At 41.7% G+C, this 24,407-nt stretch overlaps 1 protein-coding gene across 1 annotated transcript in view; it reads right to left on the bottom strand.

Annotated features, from left to right (window-relative positions):
• Positions 1-24,407, bottom strand: part of niban2b (niban apoptosis regulator 2b) — a 34,070-nt gene that overhangs the window by 2,084 nt on the left and 7,579 nt on the right. The window contains exons 2-13 of the mRNA XM_056377204.1: positions 18,924-19,054; positions 17,014-17,142; positions 16,828-16,933; positions 15,368-15,535; positions 9,711-9,826; positions 6,851-6,955; positions 6,179-6,341; positions 4,815-5,002; positions 4,358-4,513; positions 2,744-2,857; positions 1,527-1,634; positions 668-779 (exon numbers count right to left, since the gene is read on the bottom strand). Of these exons, the coding sequence (XP_056233179.1) occupies positions 668-779; positions 1,527-1,634; positions 2,744-2,857; positions 4,358-4,513; positions 4,815-5,002; positions 6,179-6,341; positions 6,851-6,955; positions 9,711-9,826; positions 15,368-15,535; positions 16,828-16,933; positions 17,014-17,142; positions 18,924-19,054 (1,596 nt within the window). The remainder of the gene's footprint in view (positions 1-667; positions 780-1,526; positions 1,635-2,743; positions 2,858-4,357; positions 4,514-4,814; positions 5,003-6,178; positions 6,342-6,850; positions 6,956-9,710; positions 9,827-15,367; positions 15,536-16,827; positions 16,934-17,013; positions 17,143-18,923; positions 19,055-24,407) is intronic.

The following is a 24,407-nucleotide window of genomic DNA, read 5'->3' as shown; positions in this document are numbered from 1 at the left end:
ACTATATTTCACCAACGCTCTGATACAACCCATAGGAGCCAGACATGGTCATGGCTTGTTTAGGTTCGGAAAAGATTGTTTGTTTTTGTTAAAATAAGTACTTTCTCAACATTAGACAATCTTTGTTGTCATGGTTACAATATAAACAGCTGGTTTTACATAGAAAAAAAGTAAATAATATAAAAAAAGATTTTGGTAAAGCATTTTATGCGTTTGCTCGTACAACAACACACTGAAAGAGGAAAACATGAACGCTGAAAAGCTGCATAAAGAAGTTGGAAATGAGCTTATAATGCACGGCATTAACGAACCCCGCTAATCGCTCTCCTGCATTAACTGGCATTCAAGTTATAACAGAGCCGTTTGATGTGTGCAGATGTGTGTGTGTGGTTATTTTGTAGCATGTGACTGTATGAAGGTAATGGCAGTGGACTTCTCCAGTCAGAGGATGTAGGTTTATCAGCACATCAGTCCTGCTGCAGCAGCAACTCAATGAACTGTAGGTTTTTCACACTGTAGAACATAAAACGTTCCCACGCTCCTGCTCCGACCACATAGCAAGTTTGATTCTGAGTTAAATGCATCTACAGGTTCGAATAATATACATGAACTAGAAAAATATAATGAACTATGCGCGTGTAGAAAAGAGACACTGTAGGAGACTGACCCATCATGATGTCCTTCATGGCTGAGTGCAGCACCACCTCCTCAAAGATGTTCTCCACCAGGATGAAACGGGAGAAATCCTCAAAGATCAGCTCCTGGAAGCGCGGCAGCTCCTGGTGTTCACAACAACAACAGCAACTACTCTCACTTTTTTCTTAACTCAACATCTTTCTAAACGTCCTCACCGGCTTCAGGGTTTGTCTTACTCAGGGAGTCACTCATTTTTAGTGGTAGGTTTTGTCAATACAGATCAAGAGAGTTATCTACACTTGGCACACTGTCAGGCACACAGTATTATTACATGTTGTTACACCTTCTTCATGTATAGCTAGATGAAAAATACAAAACCAGCTCATTTTAGATAACTCGATATCTAAGGACAAACGAGAAATTAAAGTCACGAGCAGCCAAAGGAAACTATGCAACTCCACTGCTGTGAATGCTACAGAGCAGAATGGGGTCTGTGTTTGTGAATCTGTGTCTTCATTGGTAAGGTGCCTATTTTCATGTGTAATCCGTGACTCCTCTGCGTAACCTCAGTAAGCCTGACAGCAGTCGTGTCACTCAACAGCACAGTGATAACGTGGCCAATGAGACGACTCCAGTGAGTAAATGATTCCTCCCTCGTCAGGTCACCCATGACCGCCACTGTCAAACACATGCCTGCAACTTATCTGCTGCTAAATTAGTTAGCCTTAAAAATCCTGCATCAGTAGGGCTCTATGTAACACTGCTAAGCGCACATAATGCAGAAACATCACTGCCAAAACATTTAGGATATTTTCCCCCGTGACTTTCAAAGGATGGAGCACAGAAATGGATGAATATATTTTTTGGTGACAAAGTGCTGTGGCTCTCACCGAAGCACAGGAAGGGCTGAGCTGCTTCAGCATGTAGGGGATGAAGATCTGAAGAAGAGCCTCGCGGAAGAAGCGCTTCCTCACTGTGCTGCTGTCATAGTCAAATTTCTGAACCAAGAAAAGACAAAAGAGGAAAAAGAAAAACAGGGATAAGCATTATTAGCACACACAGTTTTTTACATTCACTTCCTTCCAAAACTAAATTTAAAAAGGTCACATTTCCTCTTCTGAAACATTATTCCACTACAGTACATTTAATTGACAGACATAGTTACCCAGATTTTACATTAAAATACAACATATGTATAAGATAATAAAATACATTATCCCGTTGGTTCTCTGCATGTTTGGTTCGGTGTCTGCCTCGTGCACCTCATCACATCAAAAGTTTGCCATTTCATTTTTTGTCCAAAATAAAGATGGAAACAAATGTGTGCTGGACAACTTTTTTTTTTTTTTTTTTTTTTTTTTTAAATCATCTCACAGTTATTTTGTGAATCTCAGTCTGGAACCTCCGAACTCAACAACTGTGTCAAATTAGCTCCACCTCACCAGCTCCAACAGTAACATGCTAAATATGTGTTGATGCATCTGTATGAACAAGCTCATAGTTCGAGGTGAGATAAAAAGTAAGTTGACAAGCTGATCACCAGACAGTTCATCTGCCTGTGTCAGATATAATAATATAATAATACATCAGACACACAGCAAGTACTTAGCTGGTGATACCTCTGAATGTAGGATTTAACTTGTAATGAGAGTATTTAGAGTAAAGGATGTGAGAACTACGACTTCCTCACTACACAGTGCATCATCAGATGAGACATCACTCCCTCACTTGTGTCTGTAAAACACACTCAGCTGTTTTCTCTACAGTGAGCAGCAAACTGAGATTCTGGACACCAATACATCATCATCATCATCACTAACATGATGGAACTGTAGAGAGAACTATTTTACAGAATAAATCTACACACAGAGTTCAGACAATGGTGGACGGTAACTATGTTTCAGACAGCCACAGTGTTGACTGTAGGGAAAGCACAAGTGTAGATAATAAAGTGAACTACGACTGAATTCCAGGGTGTTGGTATTGTGCACATTGTTAATGTTATTAGTAACACCTGTGCTTTTCCCACGAGGACAAGTCATAGGGTTATAGTCACTTCCCAAAGGTTTCTACGTTTCGGTGTTCATCCGGTTGTGTTTGGTTTTACCTTGATGACTCGGTCCTGGCAGCGCTGGATGGTCTTGCAGAGCTCCTCTGTGCCCTGAGACTCCAGACTCTGGTGAAGGATCTGCTCAAACGTATAGACTGCATCGTCCATTTGCTGTGGAGACACACACACACACACACACACACACGCGCACACGCACACACACGCACGAAGAGAGAGAGGCCAATCTGTTACATTTCAGAGACCATATTCAAATATATCAGTAAGTTTTATCATATTTATTATATTATCATATTATTATTGATAGGTAAAAAATGGCATGGATTTGAGTTTTTTTCAGTAACATGTTTTTAGAGCAATAAACTTTGTAACATGTACATTTGGACAAACTGACTGATGGACTGTGTGTAGGCTGTCTCTGTCTCATACTAAACCACCACTAGAGGGCGTTCACCTTTCTACAGTGTCAGCACAAGCTGAACCTCGTCCAATCCCTTCACAAACGAGAAGGAAGCTACAGCTCAGTAAACTGACCAGGAAATGAATGACATCACTGTATCTGACACCACTGGAAAGTCTGCTTCTGTTGTAGGATACACTCATTTACATGTTAAACGTGCTTCTGGTTTCTGGAAGCCTCCACTGACTGGAACTGGACTCAAAGTTCATTACATGTCATGACAGGTCTTTCACTCTGGTCTGACACTGAGATACACTAGTACATTGATTTCACTGGTGGGGTGGGGTGGGGGGGGGTGGGGGGGCGGGGGGGGATCATTTGTGTCATTATTCTCTTACATTTTCAAGTTGAGACTGAAAGTTCATTGTTGACCTTGGAAACAGGAAAAATCCTTGATGATGAAATCCTAAACATCAAGGACCTTGTGCGTTTCAAACATGTACTCCAGAACAGCTTCTACACTGGCTGAACTTGTGTATGTGGTTTTTAAACGGTACTTGAACTCTGAATGACCCCCCCCCCCCCCCTCCCTCAGAGGTTAGGATAAATAATTTGTCCAAGGGGGAGCTAAATGCCAGAGTGCTCGTCTCTCGGCTTTCTTTCCTGAGACTGAGATCCATGTGCACAAGTCTGCACACATGGAGGATTGACACAGATATTTCACGGCCCTGGCCTTTATATCAGAGGAGTTAACAGTGGCTGTGTTCGCTTACACATGCAAACAACATTCTTTGTCATCACATTACATTAGCATTTTACTTAAATCTTAACTAAACAAAAGAATAAATTAAATTAAAAAACACTATATGCCCGCCTCAGGCTAGTCTTCAAAAACAGTTCATCGAAATTACAAAAAATGACTTTAATAGATCTAATGGAAGAACAAAGATAGTTTTGTTCTTAACTGTAAAGGATTGTTAGAGCCCTGTCTAACAGTTTCTGCATTGACCCAACACAACAAAGACTCATCACAGAAAAATGACATTTAAAAAATTGAAACAGCGGTCATATATGATATCATCCAGGATCCTGCTCCATGCACACTGTGCACAAACTTATCATAATGGATGGAAATGACAAACAAAACTATGAAAATAAGAGAATTATCACATAACTGTGGATCAACACAGTGCACTATTTAAAAGCCATTCTGTAAACTAGACTGTGACGTAGTTGCAGTTTCTGAGTTTCACCTCTCTCATGAGGATCTGGGCCCTCTGGGTGAACACTGAGGGGCTGGACACATCAAACCTCTGCTGCAGACCTTCCAGACTCAGGTGCTCCACCTTCTCATAGCAGCTGTGCATCTTCACCGGATGGAAGGCCAGCATGGAGATCTTCTCCATGTGCTGAGGAGGAGGAATGGAGGGAGGGAGGGAGGGAGGGAGGGAGGGAGGGATGGACGGACAGAGATGTTTACTTGTACAAAAACCACAAAACCATAAAAATCACAAGCCTTACTGGACTATTGAAACAGTCATGATTTCATAGTTACACCACCTTCAAATGACTGGACAGTTGATGCTGATACCGGTTCACGCAGCTAAAAATCTTTGAAAGGTCTGAGCGCCTGCACATCAATCATGCTGCTGTCACGGCTCTCAACACACACCAGGACCTCATCCTGAACCTGCTCTTCTACCTCTCTACCTGTGCTATGGTCTCCTTGGTGCCATCATTGAGGGTGTTCTTGCTCATGTCCACCAGCTCTCTGAAGAACACCTCGCGGACCTCGGAGAAGCCTCTGCTGGTCGGCTCCATCAGGGCGTCCAGGATGGAGCTGATGTAGGGCTGGATGCTCACCTTCAACAGCTTCTCCGCTTTGGGGAGAACCACCGCTGTGGGGGGAGATGGAGGTTTACATACTGGGACAAACAACAAACAAATCTCTCCTTCAGTTTTGAGCCACTTTGATGGTAAAAGCTGGTAATTAAACATAACAAATCATTTCCCTCAGCAAGTATGGAGCATAATCCTAAATATAAATGCTATGGGCCAGATTCTATATCAGATATTTTTATACAATTTGAATTCACACTTGTACTTTATATGGTGCAGTGTTTTATTTGGTGGCTTTAATGGCACTTACATGTTATTCTATGTATTACATGTTACGTTTCTGGGATTCCTTCCATACAGCCATTCCAACATGGCTGCAGCTGACATCTTCCAACACATAAACAATGGGCCTCATTCTCCAACCATTACTGAGAAGAAATCTCTTCTTAAAACCCACTTACGTACTTTTTTACGAAGACTCTGACATTCGCCAATTTTTTCTTATTTGGGATTTGTTCTCAGGTGAGAATCTACGCACACTCAAGAGCATTCTTACGCACCTTTGGGTGCTGACGGGTTTGAGCATAATAAGTGGTGACTGCGTTTTCTTCCGTTCTACAGTTATATAATATTATATCATTTAAATCATTTAAATTACAATAATAAATTTTGTCATTTATAAATTAAAAAAAAAAAACTTTGGTTATTTCACAAAGCATTATGGTCTTTTAAAATAAATGAGCGCTCGTTTTTGTCTCACTTCCTGCAGCAGTACCTCCACCTCAGAACTACTGAAGTTCCTTTTGCGTTTTGATTCCGGTGCTCCGTCTTTAGATTTTTGTTTTGGCGTTTTCTCAACTTTCCTTACGGTATCTCTTTGTGACTTCTGTCTGAGTCTGCACACGACCCTTCAGTCTCACGCCCTTTTAAGGGCATTTTCGGGCGTTGCCTGTGCTAATTAGGGCCAACTGGCGCACACTTTCCATTTACCAGGAGATTGGCATTCATCAATCTAAGAACACAGGTGCGCACATACATCCTGTCATACAAAACTCCTGCAGCACACAAGAGTAGCCTATCAGTCTGTCATCACTCTGGGTGCACACTTCACACATACACACATTTTATTTAGCAGTAAAGAATGATGTGATAATTCAGACCATCACACAAAGTCTAAAAAGATGAAATGAAAAACAAAATATATCAGTATTAAAAATGGCTGCTCTCTCACTGACCCCTGATCTTGTTGGTGACATGCTCCTTAGATGTGATGATCTGGTCCATGTCTGTTCGTATGGAGGCGTCTAGAGAGGAGCGGGCCGCCCCACACTTCTGCAGCAGGGCCTCATACTGGGTCTGGCACTGCTCCTGCACCAGGCTGTAAACCGCATCGCTGATCTGCACACACACACACAGCCAACACACACACTCAATGTAAATGAACCACATTTACACTTCTACAGTACTTGGTATTTCTATTTGGAGTTGATCACACTAGTCTCTTCAGCCCGTCTGTCTCTGCAGCAGGACTCAAAAGGATTTTTTTTTTTTTTTTTTTTTTACACTTGGTGGGCAAAAAAAAAAAAAATCAAGTCCTGCACACAGTCAACAAAGTCAGTCATGTGACATGTATGAATCAAAATGTACTTTATATGAATTAATCAATACAACTGTGCACTGGAGTATATTTACTGTCCTGTTTCCTACATGCTGTTTCTGATGCTTTTGTACCCTGTGAAGGGTAAAGATATAAAAAGGTAAATTTAATTTAATAGGATTCTTTATTTGATATTTCTTGGAATTTATGTGAGTAAGATATTAAAGATATAAAACATCAGCTGTTGAGTTAAAATTACAAATATTTACATTCCTTTATTTAGTGTAGTGTGTGTGAAGTCGCTTCTTACCAGCATCCAGTTCCTCTGCCTCTCGTGTAGTTTGCCTTTGAGGCGAGGTGAGATGAGCTCCCGCAGCTCAGGAAGGAGACCCTCCATCACCAGGTTAGACAGGATCTACAAGGAGAAACCGACACACACAGCTCATCACAATCACGATCGTCTCACTCACCACATCAACTTACTAAATAGGTATAACTAGAGTGTCTTTCAATTTTCAATTTTTCAAATTAGTAGTTGGGGCACCGTGGTTCAGTTTCTCTCCGGCTTGTTCCTGGGGTTCAGTCTAATGTTAGACATCCCAAAAAAAACAATGCACTGAATTTCATCTTTTAACCACTGACCGTCCAGCCTCCAGAAACCAAACTCCACACCAAGTTTGCAGCGGTGAGCCCATCTGCTCAGAATCAAATAAAACTAATTTATCAAGAAGAGGAAAATGCATGAAATGAGTAGAATGTTTTCAGTGTTGCCACCTCATTCCACATGAATTCTCCTATAACACTGTGGGACTCTCAATGGATAGATAGAACTAGAATCGCCTCCTCATAGTCGTATCCCTCCTCCACTCAGACTAGTTTCAGGTTACATCCCTGTTTATCCAGTCAAATAAAATATGAACCATTTGTGTGAAATTTGGTCAATAATTGCTGAATGAAGTCTTGAGTAATGGCTAAAAGTGTTTCGTGACATCACACTTACCTTGACCTTTGACCACACAACTCTAATCGGTTCATCATTGAGTCCAAGTGAATGTTTGTGCCAAATTTGGAATTTCATTATTTCTTCATTACTACCTTTTTTTTTTTAAATGATGCGCTGGCAACAAGTGGCAGTAGCACATATTAGTATATTTTTTGTCGATTCCTGGCTTTAAAGTTTACCAGACTGGGAATTAAACATCCCATACCAGCTGAGCTGAAGAAGCTGTACCGTGGATGCAGAGCCGCGGCTAAGCTAAAGGCTAGCAGATGGAGCCTTTTCTACCATCGATCCTCATGGGAAATGTCAACTCCCTGGATAACAAGTGTGATGAACTGGAGGCACTTGTGAAGAACCAGCGAGCAGATCGTGAGTGTAGTCTCATGTGTTTCATGGAGACCTGAGCTTCTCCCTGTCTCCATCCCTGAAGGCCTCCTTCTCAGGGTTGAGGAGGGTCTTGGTGTTACTGGTGATCCAGGGTTTGTTGTTTGGAAAGCAGTGTACAGTCCTTGCTGGTGTTACAGTGTCAAAACAGTCCTTTAGACACTCACTGGCCTCCAGGGTCCAGTTCCTGAATGAGCGGGTGGTTGCAGCCTGGCTCAGTGGCGTCTCTGTCCGCTCGTACTGCAGTGAAGCCGGGTAAATCCACACAACGGTCAGGAGTGTTGTCGTTTAACCAGGTCTCCGTGAGACACACGAGACTACACTCACGATATGCTCGCTGGTTCTTCACAAGTTCTTCACGATAGATAATAGTTCATCTTCTGTTCTGCGCACACCAAGATTCCTATTTCTTTAATGTCTGCTTGTATTAGGTCATTGCAGACCAAATGCAAATCATAGGGCAACAACAAGGGTTTTTATTCGCCACATATTTAGTTCAATGGTGGCACAGTGGTGTAGTGGTTAGCACCGTCTCAACTGTGTGTGGAGACTGCATGTTCTCCCTGTGCCTGCGTTCCACTGGGTAACTACAGTTCATGCATCCTCTGCTTGATTGTGCTACTGTTGCACTCACAATGGATCCAATCCAATACTCAGCCTACATCTGATTCCAGCTACAAGCACTGAACAATACACTAAAAACCTCAACTCCTCCACAATTTTCTGTAATTTGTGATGCTGGGTGAACACCACTGTTAAAAACATATGGTGTGCACTAAGGGTGGGTGGGTGTGTGATATTGACAACACAGTATATGTAATTTTATGTCATGATGGTGATATTCTGTATATATGTGGTGCAACTGGATAAATTACCAGACAGGAATTAGCATTGAGGAATAAATACTGTGATATTTTCCTCTTCATCTGTGTTTTATTTAAAATGGATCACTCAGAAAACAGTCAGCCAATCAGAAGAGAGGCTCAGACCCTCCTCTCTTCTGATTGGCTCACCGACCTGTTGTTTATAGAGCTCCAGAGAGAAGCCTGAGAGAGGAGATGTAAAACTACATTTACAATGTATTGCCTGACAATAGTGTTCCCACACATTTAATGCCTTCACAGCTTAACAGGCCGACTGCAGTATAAAAAGAAGCTATTCACAGTAGCTGAATGGAGAACACAGGTTCTGTTGAAAAGTCAGCTCACTTACCATGTCAGAGGAATTTCAGGGTGGGAAATTCACACCAGCCAAAAACCACTAAATACTTCAATATTACTGACTGTCAGTTCTTAAGGTAGTCCTACTTCCTTCAAATATTTTTTGCTGGTAATAACAACACAAAAAACAACTCATCAATTTCTGCCATTAAAGAGGAAAATCTCTCATGTTTAGAATAATATAAATGGTCCTGTTCAGTGCCAGAGGTGTAGAAAACCTGGGTCAGCTTTTTAACTGCCCTTCAAAGCTCACAGAGAATGAATAGGTCTGAAGTGGAAACACTTAACAGGAAGTAAATAGTCTCACCATTTTTACATTAACACAAAAAAAATCACGTTACTAGGAGAAATCAAGTTAAGGTAGGAATGTGGAGAATGTGTTTACATAACCGGATTAATGTAACTCGTGTTTACATGAATCCTGTTGGAGTCAAGTAAAAAGCTCTAACCACTAAAACACTGAACCAATGCCTGGCGTATTTCACCAGCTGTACGACTTTGTTTCAATTTAAAAAGAAAAGGCAGATCCCAGGAGAGGGACAACTTGTTGCTACGGCGACGCTTACCTGTGATGGTGCACCACACATCATTTCCCAGCTGCCATAGTGCCCTTGAGCTTGGCGGTAGAGTCGTACTGCGTCAGTGAAGGCCGGCGTTTGGACTTTATCCTCCTCCGACAAACCTGGGGTGAAAATAGCAGCTATTAGCGGTTAGCATTTAATTTAGGGTGAGTGTTATGTGGATGACAGTCAAATTTATATACCCCTGAGGCAGAAAGATGCGTACTCTACACATGCCTTGATTACAACCCGTCTGGACTACTGCAGTGCTCTCTATGTTGGGGTTAGCCAGACTTCCCTCTCACGTTTGCAGTTGGTTAAAAATGCTGCTGCTCGTCTTTTAATTGGAGCACACAAGTGAGAGCACATCTCCTCCATTCTAGCCTCCCTCCACTGGCTCTCTGTGCGCTTCAGGATCAGTTTAAAAATGCTTTTGTTTGCCTATAGATCCCTGGATGGTCTTGCTCCATCCCATCTCTCTGACCTGCTTCAACCGTATGTACCTTCGCCGTCTCTCAGGTCTGCTGATCAGCTTTCTCTTAGTGGTCCCAATAACTAGACTGAAAGTCAGAGGGGATCGGGCGTTTGCAGTTGTGGCAAACAGACTCTGGAACGAGTTGCCTTTACACGTCAGGCCTCTTCACCGTCTGTAAATCTCTTCTTAAAACACACCTCTTTTCCTTCGCTTCTGACACAGTCTGAGATCTTGCCTTTTATTGGTTAACTGTTGTTTTATGTCTTTTTGTACTTTTAATGTGAGATTTTCTGCTTGTGTTTCATGTCTTTCTTGTATATTACTGTTATTCTACAGCACTTTGGTCAACAGCGTTGTTTTTAAAAGTCCTTTATAAATAAAATTGGATTGGATTATGCGTCAAGGTGTAAACTGTGTTTTCAGCATGGAAAGACAAACTCCTCGAGATACAAGCTACAGACAGAAGGACTGCATGTCAATGCACGTTTCCATCCACTACCATTATGTGAGTATTAGGAGATTTTTTAATGGGATAAACAGCTGATGGTGCTAATCAGGTGTCATTATGCCACTGTAGCTGAAGACTGCGTAACAAGATGAAAGATGACTGACGTTCAACCTCAAACATTTGTGTTTCTTTCATGTATTCATTTCAGGAACGTGACCATTTCCTCATCACTCCAGACTATCTGATGTTTCTGTCTGTGTACAGTGTAGCAGAAGCCTCAGTGGACTGGGACTAAGCTATATGTGAAAACCCCCTAACAGCACCCCCCGTGTGAAAAAGAATGATTTGTGACTGGTGCTCTCACACCTTGTTTAACAGAGCTGTTAAAAGTCAGAGCAGGTCGAAGTGCTTCGTGTGGTACACAGAGAACATATGGAATCATTCAGCTGCTCATACGTCACAGCTGGTGTGTCACAGCTCAGGCATGTTGACTATTGGTGGTGTTTCCTCTTTCAGGTTCTTCACAGTACCTGCCCTCACAACTCACACAGCCCTCCAATCAATGCCCTGCACTGGTGAGAAATTAAGGAGCAAATGAAAATCTTAAAATCCACTTGTTTTAATTTGTTCAACTGCACAACTTTGTGTGCTTTCCTGGTTTTCATATTCAGGTTTTAGGACTGAAAATGTATGGACGTTTTATTGGCCTTTACTATTTGTAACCATGCGGCACCTCTGAGGCTGAAAAATGAAGCCAACACTGATGTGTCAAAAACTGCAGTTCCTCTGACCACCTGAGCCCAGCCCATAGACTCCCATGTTAAAATGTCCAACTTTACAGCAGTAATAAACATGTTTACAGCCTGGTACAAGAACAGTTTTGGTCTCTAGAGCTAATTTCCTCCTTCATGACACCTGTTTATATAACTCACCTGTTTACATTTTATTAAGGATTAATGTTATATATAATTGAGGGCGTGGCCTCTGTGAGTGACAGGTGGGTGTCTAGTGTTCCCTTTTCTACTGTGGACTCGTAACACATCTGTCTGGCCACCCCTCACTGCTGTATTTTTGGTGCTCTTGACAGAACATCAGCAGTGGCTGTGTTTTGAGCTGCATCATGGGAAATGGAGTATGAGAAACGAGTCAATCTGAGGTAATTCATCCAGGTTCTTCGACTCCAGCAGCGGCACAACAGGCTCACGGTCCATGTCAACATCGAAAGTAATCCCAACAAGGAAATCAGAGAATTTTCTCACCGCACTGCAACAAGTTCAGTAGGCCTGTAATTACTGCACAAATGGCCTGTATGATAATAATCACCTATTATCAGGCAACTGTTGCATTTAATCAATTAAAAAAAAACAAACAAAAACAAAAGGTAATTTGTTCTTTCGTGCGGCCCAGTACTGGTCCATGGCCCAGTGGTTGGGGACCACTGTTCTAAAACATGGCTTCTAGCCACCAGTGGCAGCACTGAACTCACTGCTGAGAAGCACCACGGCTGGTGAGTGAGGACTATATCTCCATCTTTGATTCCACTTAACTGACTCACCTGACTAAATGTTTTTTTACACCTCATAAATCACAATAACGCTGTCCACCACTTGATCACTTTTAAACCTTGTTACCCATAACCACTTTTTAAGAAAGCTGGAGTGACTTTAATGTCCAGGTTCTATGAGATGGTTATTCAGGAGTCGTAGATCAAGGGTTATTTATTTTATACAAGTGTCCTGATTGTTGGATGTCCAACACGTCCTTAATCAGTCTGAACTGTAGGAAGTTCCACTAGTTGTGTCTGTGTATACCTCAAATACAAACAGTTTGCAAAGCTGTACAGATCTACACTGTAATTACTCATTTATCAAAGCACACCACTCACAGTCCCAAAAACACATTTGTCAGTTTCCATTTCCACCTTAAAATAACTACGGACTGTGTGTCTGATAGTGTTTGTGCAGGTCTGGTGAAAGAAACGCAGCAGCTGTCAGTTAATGAACACTTTGTGAGAGTAAACAGCAGAGGTGAAGTTAGAACTAAGCTCCTGTTGTAAGTCACAGGTTTCTCGTGGCTCCTACCTCTTGGACAATGCTAATCTGACCTGAGAGCCATGGCAACCAGGTACATAAGTCATGGCATGATGCCATGGTGTATTTATTCTTTCTGCTTTCAGTCCTGTGCCAGTTTCACATTCACCTATTACTGTAGCAGCTATATATACAGCTGAGTATCCGCAGTAATGTGCTCAGTCGTGGACTCCCTAAACTATTATTATTGCTATGTCAGAGATTACATCAAAATCATACTTTATTTCTTAGACTTTGTGCTTTTAGCTAGCCAGCGTTAGCCTGTCACAGACAACAGCAGTTTAGTGCACAGCACAGTCATGAAGGAACACATGAGATGCTAGCTGTATGTTTACTTCTTTAGTCAGAGTTGATTAGACTTATGAAGCAGCTTCACCTTTGAGCAGGTTATCAAGTACAACCAAGGTCATGTCCCAGCTGCTGCCACACAATCACTTACAATACTCACATGAAGTCCAGAAGACCGCTGTACGGGACTGTTGTTGTTGGGATGAGGAGCGCTGTGTTTAAACCTAGCATTAATGAACTGCTCCTTTTACTTTTGCAATGTTACATTGGGGGCAATTTGAACTTCAGTATATACCACATGCATGGGCAAGAATTGCTGTATTATTGCTAAAAGTAGACATTGGTCATCTGGGGTTTTGAACTGCTGACCTTTGTATCCCCAGCGACTGGGGCGACTTACTGACTGTGTCACTATGGAAACAACTTGCTTGAAAAAGTTGGCTATGTTGGCACTGCTGTCCACTCCTTTCAGCACCTGCCCATGTGTTCAATTTAATGATGTGCTTAGTTTTAACCAACACACATGCCTTTGCACTTTCTGTGTACCTGGAGGATTAGAATGTATATCATCTATCTGACAGATAAGATAAAGTTAAATCTTCACTGAGAACTTTTGATTTATCACAACAGAGTAAAAATGTTTGGTCAACCCACCCAGCTTAACCATTCTGATACAAGATACTGAGTGCAAAGAAAAGTGCATATATTACTTTACTTTCAGGAATGTGGCTTCACATTGGAAAGGGACTGGAACAGCACAAACATTGAGTTGCTCCTCAATTCAAAAATATGACAACTGGAATAACCGCCTCACGGTTGTCGGCCTCAGCCTGCTCAGACTACTTTTAGGTTACATCTCTGTTTCTCCAGAATCATATAAAGTATGAATCATTTGTTTGAAATTTGGTCATAATTGCTGTTGAAGTCCTGAGTAATGGCTACAAAGTGTTTTCTGAGATCACCTTGACCTTTGACCACCAAAAAATGAATAAATTCCCTCAAGGGGTTACAGAGATATCGTGTTCACAATGCCAAAACTGTGTTTTGTGAGGTCACCGTGCCCTTGACCTTTGACCCCCAAAATCTAATCAGTTCGTCCTTGAGTACAAGTGAATGTTTGACTTTGACGACTTTCATTTCCATGTGCCATGATGGCAAAAGAACCCACAGCTGTTATCAACACCAATCCACAGTTTCTGTGCAGAATACAGAATCTGAAGGTCCTGTTCTGGGATGAAGGTATTCTTGCTCTCAACACAATTCAATGTTTTCCCCAAAACGTCTCTGTGGCAGTACAGCAAGCAAACACCCGGCACGTGTGAGCCACAGCTATTCAGTCTCAGACTGTTCTAGAAGCCACTTGTGAGGAGGCTTTGAGTCACTCCCTTCAGCTTGTAGCCCTGGGCAGCCACACACCAAATCAAAGTCCACATTTATCCCCTGCTTCTTAGTGACATGCATACCTTGTATCTTAATTTGTTTTAACAAAGTATAGCGTTGTGTACCTTCTTATTAAAAAAGTGCCACATATAACATCAATAAATCCTCAACTCATTTAGAGCATTAGTATAACTAGACAAGCTGAAGCTAAACTGCACCGTTGTGTGCTGAGAAAAGTCTGAAGCTGAGTTTCATTGTTTCAAACGCCAGAAATGAACATTAAATAAAGCTGAATTTGCCTGCCTGTCTGACTGTGTGGAGTCAGTCAGAATAAACTGAAAACTGAAAAAAAAGCCAAATGTCAGTGGAACACCACAGACATCACGGAAGTTGTCAAATTAACTGATCATAATCAGCTGTGTATGTCTCTCACCACCCAGAGGTTGCCATGGTGATCCTAAGTGCTCAATTTCTAGTGAGTGAGATATGGATTCAGCTGAGAGACACCTCTCGAACTCTACTATTAAATCCTATCAGCTAAAGCCAAAGCAGAGACTACTGTTGAAATGTGTGTAAATCCATGTCTTGTGGTGTGGAAGCAGTGTGTGGCTGGACAGTTAAATGTTTGATCAACAGCACAGACATCAGAGAAGTTGGTACTCCCATCACTCTAAGGCTCCTGGTCCAAAGTCTGTAATTCTCTCTGCTTGGATAAACACATTGTCTGAAAGAAGACACATTTGCCTACGATCTGGGAAAAAAATGATGAGTGAAGAATGAAATATGTGATGTCGTGAACTCTGGCCTCTGAACATTTCGTGCAATACACAATCATTATAAACTCAGAAATTGTCATTGCTTTGTCAGCGATCCACCAATCACTGCCACTCATCCTAAAAGCCGTTGATATCTTTTGTCCATCAGTGCATTTATAACCGTGTGTGTGGAAGAAGAACTTGTGTGGATCAGTGGCAGGGCTCACCGTCGTTGGCGTGTCGAACACAGTCCTGAAGGACAGCAAGCCACTTCTGTTGCTCCTTCTCTGTCGTCACACAGAAGTAGTAGTGACGGGTGTACGGGTGCCAGAGGATCAGAGGAAACTGGCTGGCACACTTTAGGAAGGGTGAACTTCCCACCTTGGCTTTCACACCTGGAAAAACACGCAGGATGTTAGAATTCCTATAATAAATTTTCATTTCATGACGATGTTGATGTACAGTATCTTCAGCAGGTCCAGCATTACAGAAACATAGAAGATGACATGGAAGACATGATAAATAATCTTCAACAGGTTGGTGTTTGGAGGAATACAGCACGTGATAACACTAATACTCTGATAATATATGGCGGAACAACAATCGTAACATAATACAATATAATATCAACCACCATAATCATTTTATTTCCTGTTTTCACCTGTGTCAGTCAGTCAGTCAGTCAGTCAGCAGCATTACCCAAAAAGTACTGTACTGATTGGCACCAAACCTGGTGGAGGGAGGGGGCAAGGGCCATTAAGTTTAGGTGTGGATTTGGTTAAAGTGGCAGATCCAGAAATTGTTGTATCACTTTCCTTTACACTGTGAGATGAAGAATATTTTTACATTCTTGTCAGTTTCTCAGGAAGCAATGTTTGGATCTTAATGTAAAAAAAACAAAAAAACAAACTGGAATCACCTCCTGGTGGTCGTCTGCCTCTTCCACTCAGACTAGTTTCAGGTTACATCCCTGTTCATCCACACTCATAGAAAATATGAACCATTTGTGTGAAATTTTGTCATAATTGCTGTGAAGTCTTGAGTAATGACTAAAAAGTGTTTTCTGAGGTCATCATGACATTTGACCTTTGATGAACTCTAATCAGTTCATCCATGATTCCAAGTGAACATTTGTGCAAAATTCAAAGGGATTCCCTTCAGGAGATCTAGAGATGTCACATTCACAAGGACAGCATCATGTTTTGTGAGGTCACTGTGACTTTGACCTTTGGCCTTAAAAATCTAATAAGTTTCCAAGTGAACGTTTTTACCAAATTTAAAAGAAATTCTTTCAAGGCGTTATGTACATGTTGCGTTCACAAGCCCAAAATCACAATACTTTATTTATTTATTTACTTATTTTGAGGTCAGCGCGACCTTTGACCATCAACATCTTATCAGTTCATCCTTGATTTGTGCCAATTTTTAAAAATTATTATATGGTGTTTAATTATTATTATACGGCGTTAAATTATTTATGTTGGTCTGTGGGTTTGTACAATTTGTTTGCCGATCCAGAGAATAACAATTGTGTTAGAAACCACTGGCTATGATATAAAGTGACATAAAAATATCCTGTGTAAATTTACCAGCATGAATGTACCAGCCTCAGCCTCATCAACTCCCCTCCCCTCCCCACCTCCCCTTCTATCCTCATCAACCTCCTGCTCCTCCTCCAACTCCTTACCAGGCAGGCTACTGCTAATCAGATCCAGGTACTGCTCCATACATGTCAGCACTCTGTAGCCGGCACAGTTGATGGTTCCTTTGGGATGGAGGCGTCTGTCATGGGACTGGTAGATAAGACAGGGAGCAGAGTTAATCAATCTGGCATCAACTAAGAACAGACTGTCTGGACCGTTTCTCCCCTTACCGCTTTGTTGTCATAATAGTTGATGTTATAGGAGTCTGGGACGAAGAGGAAGTGGTTCCTCCATTTCTTGTTCTCCTCCAGGTATTGGAAGAGTGAGCCAGAGAAGATGGACTTGTTTTCCAGAGGAATCTGTGGAACGCACATTTCAGCTCAAACCTTATAATCCACAGAGGCAAACAGACACATATGCAGCTCAGATCATTTAAGAATTGCTTTTTTGCTAGAGAAGCGGGGAAACAGCCAGTGTTTTATAAAAATGCACATCTCTAATGAATCCGTTAGTCAATTAGCATTATTTTCCTCAAGGGAGCCGACTGCATTCCTTGGCAGACTCTTGAACCGGACTCCAGACGTAACTTCAGTGTGTGAGTCAGTGTGTGTCAACAGACTGTAAAGAGCAGATAAAGCTATTTACAATCACGACACACTATTATGTGTTTTTTTAGGGTTTTGTCAATGGTCAAAGAAAAAAAATGTCTTCATATGAGCTTTTCCAGCATCTCTATAGCACCAGAAAGTATTCACTGTACCGCCCTGCTGCACTTAGGCTAAGTTTTACTAGAATTCTTAATATTTGATATTAATGACAATCATCATAATTATTATTATTATTATTATATCACTTCAATAAGACTTCAAGAAGATAAGATATTTTTCAGGTGAGAGAGTAATTGCATGTATTGTATGATGTATATGTTTGTTTATGTATAATTTTCTGTGGTGTTCTCAGAGATGTGAGGACCCGCTTGATGGATGAGATTAGTGCTCATCTCAGGATTTAGTTACCCAGGTTCTGACACAACCCCCCCGTCAATGTGCCCCATCGTCCCAGGAGAAAAAAATCTCATCTCTGTAAGCACTTTGGTAATTTACTGCTGGCTCTGTTGTCTGCAGTATTTTGATATATGATGAAATTTGTATTTAAATTTCTAAATTGTCACACCTGACAATGCAAACACAAGCCTATAGACTACAGCTGCATCAGGCCCATTCAAACTGGCTCCCTCAGGTTTCACTGCTAAGCTAGCAGCTAACGTTACCCCCCTGTTATTAAGTGACATTAAACTTGGAGAGAACAAGGTCACCTGATTACTGTCATGGTGTTTTTCACTCTTTTTGTGATAGTTGCACTTTATCCTCTCATCACAGTTGTAAACACTGACACCCGCTTTAACATGAGGGGGAGGTGTTGTCCTTGCATAATTTGCGGAGCGCTACACAACATGCGTAGTGAGCGTATAGGCCCACCCTCTAAAAGGCTCAGGGTCACATGACTCCAGTGGTTCAGACAATTTGGAAGTCATTCCTCCCTGTGGCCATCAAACTCTGCACCCTGTCCCTCCGAGCGTCTGACTCTCAGAGCCAATAGACTGGCCCTTGGACTTCTCTCACCAGCAGCAGACGTCACATTATAATTTACTAATTTATACTTATTAAATTATATGAACTGTGCAATTCTTACACTTTCAGACAAGAGCACTTTTAAACTCATATCCTTACATATTTTTATTTATATATTAAAGCATAAGTACATATTTTTATATTTTACGTCATATGTTATCTTTATCTTTGTATCTTTACCTTTGTATCCACTTGCTGTTCTCTATTCCTTGCTAAGGGAGCAACTGTAACCTAACCTAATTTCCCCCCCGGGGGATCTATAAAGTAGTCTGGTTCTGACTCCTGAATTTGATCTCAAGCTCACAGTGCATCTTCCACGGCTGCAAAATCTGTTCACAGACATAAGAACACCTGCCAATATAAAGTAATCCCTGCTGTAGTAGGAGTCTCCAGGAACACATTTTGTCATCATGACTCACAAGGTGAAAACAACACCAGTGTAGAGTAAAGTGGAAACTGTCTTACAGAGGGGGGGTGGGGGTGGGGAGGTGGAAGGGGGGATGCTTTACCTTGCGGTGTAGTAGCTGAGGTTGAGGGCCACCTCCTCCTTCTATGTCAAGGCGAACATTGTTGAAGAGAGCCACTGCGTACTGCTGCTCATACAGATGCCCAAACTCCCCGATAACCTCCCCAGTCCGAGCTGCAACACACACACACACACACACACACACACACACACACACACACACACACACACACACACACACACACACACACACACACACACAGTTAGGAAAGTAGGGTCACTAAGTTCAAGAAATGTTCTACATTGTGGTGTTAGGCATTTTTCATATTTAGACATTGAACACGGATGTGTGTGTGTGCAATGACTGTAATGCTCATTGTGTATCACATTGTGTTTCAAACAATGAGCATAGTGAGCGCTACAGCTCCAGGGTGGGGTGGCATGGTTATACAACAACAGTCATTCTAATCAGTGTCTTATCAAGATGATTTAGGAAACATCAACAAATACAGTCGCTCAAAAAATGAGAACATTTCCACAGGCCAAGACAAGATCCGATAAACACATGGTTCAAACGCACGCACGCGCACGCACACACACACACACACACACACACCCTCTCCATTGCAAAAAGTTCAAATGAGGACCATGTAACTTGTGTTAAATTGCAGCCACTCTCATAATCAACATAATCAAGCATAAAAAGGAAATCCCTTGTAGAAAAACCACATGAATTCCCCATGTTTTTCCCATGTGTTTCCCACCTTTAATCACATGTACTCAACTTTTCACATGTGGAAAACATGTTACCACAGGTTACAACATGTGGTCAAAAACACTGCACATTACAATAAATGTCTAATAAATTTCCAAATTAAACTATAACATTTTAGAGTGACGTTTTATTGTGACCAGACCAGGGCACACCTGCACAACAATCATGCTCTGTAATCAACATCTGGATATGCCACACCTGTCAGGTGGATGAATTATCTATGCAAAGGAGTAATGCTGACTCGCATGGATTTGAAGAGATTTGAGAACAAAATGTAAGAGAAAGAAGCCCACGTGAGCTTAGAAAGTATTTTATCTTTATTTTTATTTCATTATTTATCATCACAACTCATGAAAAATGTTTTGTTCAGTATAATTCAAATAGCAGACAATACTATATGGTGGACATTGAGAGCCATATATGGGTGGGACTCGGCACCTTCCAAAGAGACACAAGAATTTACAGTCAATAGCAAACAGTTCAACAACACAATGAAAGATTTCCACTACATGCTTGAACCACTAAAAAGCTGTGTAACAGTAGCACAAGTAGAGAAAAGTAAGCAAACAGATTCAGTGCTGAATTGATTACATAGAAATATTGATGTAGTGTGTTTGTGAGTGTGTTTGTTAACTTCTAAAATTAGCCCCCATACACGACATGGTCATAGCAGACAAATAACCTCCGAGTGTACTGAACTGAGTTTACTGATGCCGTCCATCAGCTACACCGCTTATCCTGAAAAGATTTTTAAAAAGACATATTTTAACACACACACACGCACACACACACACACACACACACACACTCTCTCTCTCTCTCTCTCTAGAACAATAGATCACCAGAACTATAAAATAACATATGGGATCATGTAGTAAACAAAAAAGTGTAAGAAAAACAACAACATATGTTTCATATTTCACATTCTTCAGTGGCCACAGCTTTGCACAATATTGCCATTATCTTAACGAACTTAATGAGGTTGTCTCCTGGAATGTTTTTCAATTAATGGGTGTGCCTTGTCAAAAGTTCATTAGTGGAATTTGTTGCCTTCTTGATGTGTTTGACACCATCAGTTGTGTTGTTGTAATGTCGGTGTACAGTAAATAGCTCTATTGGAGAACTGCACTAATACATATTACGTCAAGAACTGATCAATGAAGTAAAGAGAAATAACAACCCATCATTCCTTCATCTGCTTCAAATACAGAGCTGAAAACCACCAAGGTGTAAGAAGTAGATACTAGATAAAAGTCAATGTTGAGCTTCTGTCAGACAAACACACTGACGCATGATCATAGAGGATATGATGTCACTGACAGGCGACCAATGAAATGTTCCCATGATTAAAATCACAGATTTCTCTGGTTTGAGAATTGATGGACTCAACTCAACAACATATAGAACAAAGGTCTAGTTGTTTTTATAGATTATAACTTTAAGACATGAGGCTCAGTCAGAATGACTGAATAAATCCAAATTAATCTGCAACAAGCATCAAACGCTGTGATGAAACTGGCTCTCATGAGGACCAACCCAGGAAAGGACCAAGACTGACCTCCGCTGCAGAGGAGAAGGTCATTAGTTACCAGCCTCCGGAAATCGCCAATTAACAGCAGCTCAGATTTGAGCCGACATGAATGTTTCAGAGGTCAAGCAGCAGACACATTTCAACATCAGCTGTCTGGACGATACTGTGTGAATCAGGAATTCATGGTCAAACTGCTGTAAAGAAACCACAACTGAGGGAGGCCAAGAAGAAGAAGAAGAAGAGAATTTCTTGGGCTAAAAAACACAAGGACTGGACATTAGACTTTGGTTCCAACTACTGTGTCTTTGTGAGACGCAGAAAAGGGGAGCGGATGGTATCTGCATGAGTGGTTCCCGCCGTGAAGCCTGGAGGAGATTTGATGGCGAGTGTGTGTGTGTGTGTGTGTGTGTGTGTGTGGACAATGACCCAACACACACCTCCAGGCTCTGTAAGGCCTGTTTAATCTAGAAGAGGAGTGAAGGAGTGCTGCATCACATGACCTGGCCTCCACAGTCACCTGACTTAAGCCTAGCTGAGACAGTTTGGGATGAGTTGGATACAGAGTGAAAGAAAAGCTGCAAGAAGTGCTCAACATATATGAACTCCTTCCGACTGCCACTTTGAAGAGTCTAAAATCTTGCTTTGTTTACACTACATCCTTCCATGTGTGTTATTTCATTGTTCAGATGTTTTCCGTTTGTTCTATAATGTGGAAAATAATTTTAAAAAAAATAAGGAAAACCCTTTGAATTAGAAGGTGTGTACTAAACTGTATATGTGTGAAACGAAGATGAATCAGGTGAAAGTGTAAACGTTCCTGTAGTAAATCGTTCCACGATCAGCTCCTCCTCCATCCAACCGGGCTTGAATAAACATCCTGGTGACCAAAGAGAGAGAGCCGTTCTTCCTCCACATTCCCTCAACATGAGTCACCACAGTCGGCCTTCTCCTCACCTCTCTCCCACATACAGTCCATCACACTTCATGAAACACAGTTGCTTCTGTAAGCACAGGGGTCGACAAAAAACACTAAGAGCTAACAAGCAGCGAGGATATCCCGTGTGTCTCTCAGGCCACGCCGTCTAATGTAATCCCTGAAGATCAGTGTGATAATCGCAGTGTGTTCGCTCCTGAACAGGCACATGCTTAAAGAGTCAAGTGAATTGTCCTCTGGCCATTTGGACAGGAAGCATCAAGAGGAATGTGAACTTTAGCTAAGGGAAAAAAAAAGATGGCGGAAGGGGAGAGATGGAGAGGAAAATGCCACGTCTTCTTTTTCATCTTTTTCTTTTTTTTTTCCACATTTGCCATTTTTCATTACAAGGCTGTGCAAATCTATTCAGCCATCAAGCTTTCAGTTCTCAATAAAGACACTCACTTTATTAGGAACACCTTTACACCTGCCTATTCGAGCAATTATCCAAACAGCCAATCATGTAGCAGCAGTGCATGAAACCCTGCAGATACAGCTGAGGAGCTTCAGTTCATGTTCTCATCCCTTCATGTCCACAGGTCAGCATATTCTAATGGCTCCTTCCAGCAGGATCATGCTCCACGTCACAAACATGTCAGTGAGTTCAGTGACCCTCAGTGGCCTCCCCAGTACCAAGACCTGCATCCAGTAGAAGACCTTTGTGATGTGCTAGAACAAGGATGAATGTGCAGCTGACAAATCTGCAGAAATGATGCGTCAACATGGACCTTTGTTATGAAGCAATGACACATTTTGCTCCAGTCAGTACCAAGCCAACACCAATTCCTACTCCAGAGAATGTCATCTATGACTTGTCAACCATAGACCTCATCCCAACAGTGACCTCTCTGAACTGTAGCTCTCAAACATTAGTGCACATCAGACTGACTTCCTCCTTTTGGGTGGGAGGGGCAGGATGACTACATCATAGGTCAGTCAGGGCTGACTAATCTAATATCCACAGCAGACGGTAAACAATGCAATCGTCTGCATTTTTTTCTCACTCATCTTAGTCACACAGCATATGACCATGACTACACATGAGAAAGCTTGAAGGCGTGAAAACTGCACCTTTCAAATCAGAGAATGGACCCTGCTGGCCTCTGCCCTTTACAGTTTCCTTCAAGTCACTGCTATAATAACTTAAATATGGACCTTTAGCATCTTTATTATAATGTAAGAGCTGTTTGAAAAGCTCAGTACAAAGATATTTGTATCAGTATTGATATTCGTGACTCGTAGCAGCGTTTAAAGATCTTCTGTTTCATCCATCTGACTGACAGCGGCTGCTTCAGAGTGGTTTGGACGAGTCACTCGGCGTAATCACATGACAACCAGACCGCATCAAACAGCCGAGGGGAATCAAAGGCCTCATTCATCTAAAAACACTAAAGACGGCAGGGGATACACTCAGAGATAGTGCTGCCCTTATTTAACCGTCCTGACTGTATTAATGCATGTCAGCAAACTTTTCAGGATTTCCACTGACTGTCCACTTCCTGAATTAGAAAATCCCTAATTTGGCACATTTCATTGCCAGAACAGAGAAGCACCAACAAAGTGGCCGCTCACACCAACGTGAGGGTGTGTGATGACTGTTTGAGGTATTTGTTCCTGAGCAGCGTTGATGGGGCCTTTTCAGGAAGCCTGGGACATGAGTGTGTGAACGTTTGTATGTGAGATTCTCTTCATACTGTGGGGGGGGGGGGGGGGGGGGGGGGGTGTCTTTACCCACCATTAGTTAAGGACAAGGACTGATTCTGCCATGCTTGTCTTCAGCCCTATTCATATGGAGACTAAGCTGATGTATTGAAGTACTTCTACTCACAAACAACACTTTTTTGTTTCTGTGGAACAATAAAGAGAACAAGTCCAGAAAGAGTCTGGAACCTAAAGATGGATGCCTTCCTAGATCATGAACTATGGATGGAGCAATGGTCAGTTTTATCATCTTGTCCTCTTTAAAACAAAGTGTTCACAAGATCAATGATTCCACTTACAGTCAGTGCTTCCCCTTAATTAAGTAGAGTGCGGCGGTCCGTCACAGTCTAGGTAATTAATTTGTGCCGCCAGTTACACAATGAACCAAAAGATCAGGGGTAAAAAGAAAAACTGGGGAATTAGAAGGAGAAGTAAAAGTAACCTCTGTAAAAATGTACTCAAATAAAAGTACAAGGGAAGTCAGTGAGTAAAAGTTGAAATTTAGGGTTAATATGCCAATCAGATCAGCCGAATGCTGACTTGAAGT

This window comes from Seriola aureovittata, chromosome 5 (assembly GCF_021018895.1).
Source record: "Seriola aureovittata isolate HTS-2021-v1 ecotype China chromosome 5, ASM2101889v1, whole genome shotgun sequence".
NCBI classification, from domain to species: Eukaryota; Metazoa; Chordata; class Actinopteri; order Carangiformes; family Carangidae; genus Seriola; species Seriola aureovittata.
Note: the sequence above shows the minus strand (reverse complement) of the source record. Positions and strands in the feature narration are given on the sequence as shown.